This window comes from Xenopus laevis, chromosome 8S (assembly GCF_017654675.1).
Source record: "Xenopus laevis strain J_2021 chromosome 8S, Xenopus_laevis_v10.1, whole genome shotgun sequence".
In the NCBI taxonomy this organism is placed as follows: domain Eukaryota; kingdom Metazoa; phylum Chordata; class Amphibia; order Anura; family Pipidae; genus Xenopus; species Xenopus laevis.
In genome coordinates, this window is record NC_054386.1 from 81470886 (window position 1) to 81477329 (window position 6444).

General features: G+C 39.6%; 1 protein-coding gene and 1 non-coding gene across 2 annotated transcripts; both read right to left on the bottom strand.

The window, feature by feature from the left end:
• Nucleotides 1-412: 412 nt before the first annotated feature.
• atp6v1g2.S (ATPase H+ transporting V1 subunit G2 S homeolog) lies at nucleotides 413-3409 on the bottom strand. The gene is made up of 3 exons (XM_018233250.2): nucleotides 3160-3409; nucleotides 2217-2317; nucleotides 413-849 (listed from the first exon to the last, which is right to left on the bottom strand). Exons 1-3 carry the CDS (start codon nucleotides 3239-3241, stop codon nucleotides 673-675), a joined length of 360 nt encoding a protein of 119 aa, XP_018088739.1. The 5' UTR covers nucleotides 3242-3409; the 3' UTR covers nucleotides 413-672.
• A 2969-nt stretch (nucleotides 3410-6378) lies between these two features.
• On the bottom strand, nucleotides 6379-6444 carry LOC121397862. Its single transcript, XR_005963978.1, has one exon. It is a non-coding gene; the product is annotated as a small nucleolar RNA SNORD52 (small nucleolar RNA).

The following is a 6444-nucleotide window of genomic DNA, read 5'->3' on the forward strand; positions in this document are numbered from 1 at the left end:
TTTGTACACTATGGGGCAGATTCACTAACTTCGAGTGAAGGATTCAAATGAAAAAATTTGAATTTCGAAGTATTTTTTGGGTACTTCGACCATCGAATTGGTTAAATTCGTTCGAATTCGAACTAAATCGAACGAATCAAAGTAAAAATCGTTCGACTATTCGACCATTCGATAGTCGAAGTACTTTCCCTTTAAAAAAAACTTCGACCCCCTACTTCGGCAGATAAAACCTACCGAAGTCAATGTTAGCCTATGGGGAAGGTCCCCATAGGTTTGCTAACCTTTTTTTGATCGAAGGATTTTCCTTCGATCGTTGGATTAAAATCGTTCGAATCGTTCGATCGCAGGATTATCGCTAAATCCTTCGACTTCGATATTCGAAGTCGAAGGATTTCAATTCGAGGGTCGAATTTCGAAGTATTTTTAACTTCAAAATTCGACCCTTAGTGAATCTGCCCCTATATGTCTCCTTTTATTTGCATTTATAGAGACATTTATAGCAGCACAAGGGATTGCGGGTGCAATTTGAGCAATAATGATCACTCTGTTGCTTCCCATGAATCACAGTACAATTCCACCAAATGAGGGTCCATTCCATAGATAATATACAATACAGACACTGATGCTTCAAATTAACAAATGAGGGAGATAAAAGCAGGTAAAAATTGAAGCTCAGTTGCCAGCGAAACGGTAGTTGGGATGAAGCTCCGCCTTTACGTTGCACACCAGGCCCAATAACCGTCGCAGGACTGCTTCTTTGTTCTTTCCATGGCTGCTTTGGACCATTTGCAGTGTTTGTCGAGTCCGAGCTTCCACCTCAGAAGAAAGATCTCCTTGTGTTCCCAGGGCCTGTGCAGACAGGGTACAAAGGTACACTTTGTTGATAAACAGAAACAAAATTGTTTAATCATTCATTAACAATCCCCTAATAACAAACTAAAGCTTTCCCATTGTTAAAGGGGAACTATCTTGAAAATTGCGAAATTTAAAATTAGCTTCCTTATACTGAAGTAAGAAACCTTCTTAATACAGTCAATTAAAAATTCTGCATTGCTTCTGAAATAATCAAATTTATCTTCACTATTCCTCTCTCTCAGCATCGATTTCTCTTAATTCTGTCTTCATGCAGCAGTTGGGTGTCAGATCAATGATCCAATCTATCTTATAGGGGGCTTCCTTTCCTATCAGATGTATTAGAGATCACTCTAAATAAATGATTTCAGTACAAAGAAAATCTAACAAAATAACTGCCCTTTGCACAAATTCTGCATGTAGAGAGACAGAATTTCTGATATTAATAGAGTGAGCTCTAATACATCTTCTAGGCAATCGGAGCCCCCCTATAAGATATATTGGATCATTCATCTGACATCCAAAAGTGACTGGTGTAAAAACAATCTCCATATTCACAAACAGAAATCTGACAAAATACTGACTCAACCGTCACTTTTCATATTCTGGTGAAAGTAAGAACAGTCTACAGACACTTTTGTGTCTTTAAAGAGCAAGTAAAGGCAAAAAAATAGAATCCCATTTTTATTTTCTTTAATGAAAAATAAATCTATCTCCAATATACTTTAATTTAAAAATGTGTACGGTTTTTATAAGACCCTGCCTATGTACTTGAGAGAAAAAATAAATGCTGAGAGATACATTTTCAGAATGATAACAGCACATAGGGGTGTAACTATAGAGGAAGCAGACCCTGCGGCTGCAGTAGGACCCAGGAGCTATAGGGGCCCCATAAGGCCCTAATTTATATACAGTTTCAATTGGTATTGGTAAAACAAGTCAATTCTAAACCTTTTGCGGGCCTGAAAAATAATTTGCTGTGGGGCCCAGTACTAACTAGTTGCACCAATGACAGCATGACCAACATCAGCAGAGCTAGCAGCAATCCACAAATTAACTGGCAAACCTTAAGAACATGAAATCCTATTGTAAATGCAAAGATCCTTCCTAGAGGTGTCCGTTAATCAAAGGATGAAGCAAACCTTTACCAGTGGCAACTGGAAGATGGAGTTATGGGTTTCACATGGAAGCTGCAAGGCAAGGGGGGGGAATGGGGAGCAACTAGCTTAGAAGTGGAGGGTTAAACATTTTTTTTTTGCCTTCTGGTGTTTTTCCATTGCTAACAGTGCTCCTACTGTTCATATAAGTATCGGCTCAAAAATACAGTAGCTAATGTACCCAAATATTAAAATTAGGCAACATACAGTGCGCTGCTGGATCTGAAACTCCCTCTCTCTCTCCAGGCGATATTGCTCAATCTCCCCTTGTGCTTCTTCCTTGGCTTGCTTCAGTCTGCGAGCTTTTCCTGCAAGGGAGAGGGGCCAAGTATTCACGATCATGTTGTGTTCATGTACAACTGGCATACCTTCTGTAATTTTGATCTTCATACTTTAGGTCTAGTAGAAAATCATGTAGCCATTATGTTGGCGCTATATAAATACATGTTAAAAATAATAATAATTAAACCCAATAGGCTGGTGCTCCTTCCAATAAGGATTCACTATATCATAGTTGGGATCACGCACAAGTTACTGTTTTATTATTACAGTCTATGAGAGATGGTCTTTCTGTGATTCGGATAACAGGTTTATGGATAACAGATCCCATACGTGTGTGTGTATATATATATATGGTTGATAAAGGCCCCAACGAGGGCCAAAACGTTGGAATACACGAGTGATGTGTCAATAAATCTGTTTGACTAAACTGCTGGAGTGCTGGTCCATTTTGAACTGTGGATATTATACTTTGACCGTGCACCCACCATTGACCAGTGTATGAGTGCAGGTTAGTGATGGGCGAATTTGTGCCGTTTCGCTTCGCCGCAAAATTCGCGAAACTGCCCCGTTTTTGACGCCGGCGTCCATTTTTTCGGAATTTTTTTTTTTTTACGCCGGCGAATTTTCGCGGGCGTTTCGCGAATTTATTCGCTGGCAGCCAAACGCACAAATTCGTCGCGAATTCGCGCCTGGCGAATAAATTCGCCCATCACTAGTGCAGGTACTTTTGGAATTTATATATATATATATATATATATATATATATATATATATATATATATATATATATATATATATACAGCCATGCAGTATAAATGGTGGTGTCCTTTGTATGTATAACATTTATGCATTTACATTCACATCTTACGTTTTCTGGCCTCAGACACTCTCTCAGCCGCTCTCTTCTCTGCCTGCAGCAGCTGCTGGATTCCTTGTGACTGACTTGTCATGATTTTCTTTTTGAATCAAATCCCAGTGCTATAGAATGTAGCAGTTATGTGCTAGTGCTGCTACTATAAAGTCCTTTATTTGTCCTGTATCCTTTCAGCTTCCTCCGTCTCCTCTGTTCTCTTTGCAATGACCCATCCCCCAAATATCTCATCTGTCTTCATCGTCAGCCTCATTGCTACCACCCCCATCATTTTCCATTTCAGCATCATCTCCAGGTACCAGCCCCTTCCCTCCTCCCAGTGTTATACCAGCATCAGTACCACTTTCCAGCCTCTCCTCCATTCTCCTTATATTACCAGCACCTAATGTATACTTTACTTCAGAGCACTCTCTCTCTTTGTGAATGCTTTTACATAAAGAGTTTTATCATATAGAAGCTACTTTTGATATGAACTGCTGCAAGTAAAATCATGTAAACCTGCATTCTCTTTTTTTAAAAAAGGTATTTATTCTAATTATTTTTGTAACAATACAAGCAATAGTAAACCTGCATTTTCACTCAGATTAGCAGGATTTGAATAGAAATTGCATTTGATTTGAAGTTAATGGCATTTTATCAAATAACACTGCTAGCTGGACAAAATCTATACTGGGAAGTGTGGCAAAACACAAATGCATCTGACAAAAGTACAACAGTCCTACAATTAGGGGGCAATTTACAGTGGAGCGGGGGGGCAGGTCTGGACTGGGGGTCAGAATAGGCCCTGGCATTCCAAATACAAAGAAGTCCAAACTACCCCCACCAGCCCATTAAATAGTGACTTTTCTATGACACGTTACAGCAGCCCCTCTTTTCCAGGAGCCACAGATTGCCAGTCTGAGTCAGGCTGGAGGCCCACCTTAATATTCAGCTGATAAGGCCAATTTTACCATAGCAGTACATGTTTATTATTTGAACCCTTCCTGCAGCCCCCTGGTAAATTCTTGCTAAGAGCCAAATAAGAGGAGAGGCTGTGCAGTACAATTCACTTATGAGAGGGCACCATTTGCAATGCCACCTTTACATAGTCCATCAACTCTTGCTCTTTACCCCCTCTTTAAAGGAGAAATAACCCCTAAAAATGCCATATTTTATATACTGAACTTATTCACCAGCCTAAAGTTTCAGCTTCTCAATAGCAGCAATGATCCAGGACTTCAATCTTGTCACAGGGGGTCACCATCTTGGAAAGTGTCGGCAACACTCACATGCTCACTGGGCTCTGAGCAGCTGTTGAGAAGCTAAACATAGGGCTCGTCACAAAGTATCAAGCAGAAAATGAGGTTTGTATGTAATATAAGCTGATGCTACAAAGCCGATTACAGCTGAAGTTTCTTTGTGAAGTTCACCCGAAGTTGCTTCATGAGGATTAGTTGCCTGATCCTGGCACATTGTCATCAGGCAACTAAATCTCCTCAAACTTTAGCGTGTGGCCTTACCCTAAAGCTGGCCATAGATGTTGAGATTTTTTAAAAGATCCGATCCTCATCGTGAGACCACGATTTTCTCGGAATGATCGTACGAATTGACCATCAAAAAAAAAGACCAATTTGCCAGGAAAACAAAGGGGAGCTGCCTGCTTGGCCCTGCAAACATAGATAGATTGCACTGGGACCGATAAAGATTTTTTAACCTGGCCGATCAATTTCCTGACAGATGTCGGCTGAAAAATTGTAAGATGTACGATCGTTCGAATCCCACTAACCGCACAATGTTTTCCCATGACAGCATCCCTTTAAAGTTATTTGTAATGTAATTGCTACTTACAGTCCAAAAAGTGTTTACTGTTGCATTGTTTTAAGTCAAACCAAAAAAACTGAGTGGGTAATCAGGTCTTCACTATGTCTTAATAAACCTATCTGCTGGCAACATTGTTTCAGGAGACAGAAAGCAGTATCTGGTCTACATTCTCTGCACTCCTTTTATTAATTAATAGTTTAGGAGTTTAATACCCCTTTAAACTCGCAAAGTGCCCAACATCATTATGTGACAATTGGAACAATGGGGTTTGGGAATGGTGAAGACTACAAAATTATAACTGAATTTTTAGTGTTGCATTTAAAATGTTACCATGTGACATATCACACGTACCAAAACAGACTACAAACACAAAGGGTTTATTAAGACAAGCGTTGCATAATGGAATATTTTGTTTAACAAACACTGTTCCTCTTGAAGCATCTTCCCTCCAAACAATGTTGATTTTGTGAAGGCCTGTAAAGCAAAATAAAACACATTTTACCATGTAATCCACCTCAACGCAATCTGTTTATCTGACAAATCTGTTAAAAGGGGTTGTTCACCTAAAAAATAACAGTATGATAGACATTGATATGCCAAGATAGTTTGCCTTTTTTGTGGTTTCTCAGTTATTTAGGGTAAGGGCACATGGGCAGATTCAGGGAGATTAGTTGCCCCGGTGACAAATCACCTCTTCTTCAGGGTGACAGTCTCACAGAACGGCCTTCCCGCCAGCTATAATGAAAAATCGCCAGCAGGTTGGCTCACATCGCTTCGTTTTCTAAAGTCGCATCACCAGGAAACTTCAGGTGACTTCAAAAAACTAAGACGCAAGTGCCATCTCGCTGGCGATTTTTCATTATAGCTGGAGGGAAGGTAGGGGAATCTGCCTGTGTGCCGTTACCTTTTGGTCTAAAAATACATAATACATTTGTAGTATTATACATACATTTGTAGTTTTAGCCTGAAGAGATTTTTGCAGCATGTCAGAGCGTTTACTAAAGCATCAAAATTATGTCAGAGACTCTAGTCCAACACTTTCATCACCCATGCTGCAGCTCCTTATATGAAGTAAGCTTACCAGATGCCAGAGGTGATAGGTTTGAGGATTCCGGTGTTACTTACTACCTGCAGACAAAGATAGATTTGTCACATTATTTTGGCAACCTGATAATGTTACATTATTTAATTCCAACTAGATATTTGCAGCAGATCAGAGCGTTTACTAAAGCATCAACATTATGTCAGAGACTCTAGTCAACACTTTCATCACTCATGCTGCAGATGTGGAATTAAGCTTACCATATACCAGAGGTGATAGTTTGAGGCTCCCAGCGTTACTACCTGCAGACAAAGATATATTTGTTACATTCTTTTGGCACATCAGTAATTCCATACAGTATTAATGGCTGAAGTGTGTCAGAGCGTTTACTTTAGGCTTCATAATATTTCAGAGACTCTAGTCAAGATGTCATCATTCAC

What these genes read in the sequence shown, in the direction of transcription:
- atp6v1g2.S (XM_018233250.2), bottom strand. Translation starts at nt 3,241, where the DNA reads ATGACAAGTCAGTCACAAGGAATCCAGCAGCTGCTGCAGGCAGAGAAG. An exon ending in AGTGTCTGAGGCCAGAAAAC is followed by an intron (nt 2,318 to 3,159) that starts GTAAGATGTGAA and finishes TCTCCCTTGCAG; the next exon opens with GAAAAGCTCGCAGACTGAAG. An exon ending in TTCAGATCCAGCAGCGCACT is followed by an intron (nt 850 to 2,216) that starts GTATGTTGCCTA and finishes CTGTCTGCACAG; the next exon opens with GCCCTGGGAACACAAGGAGA.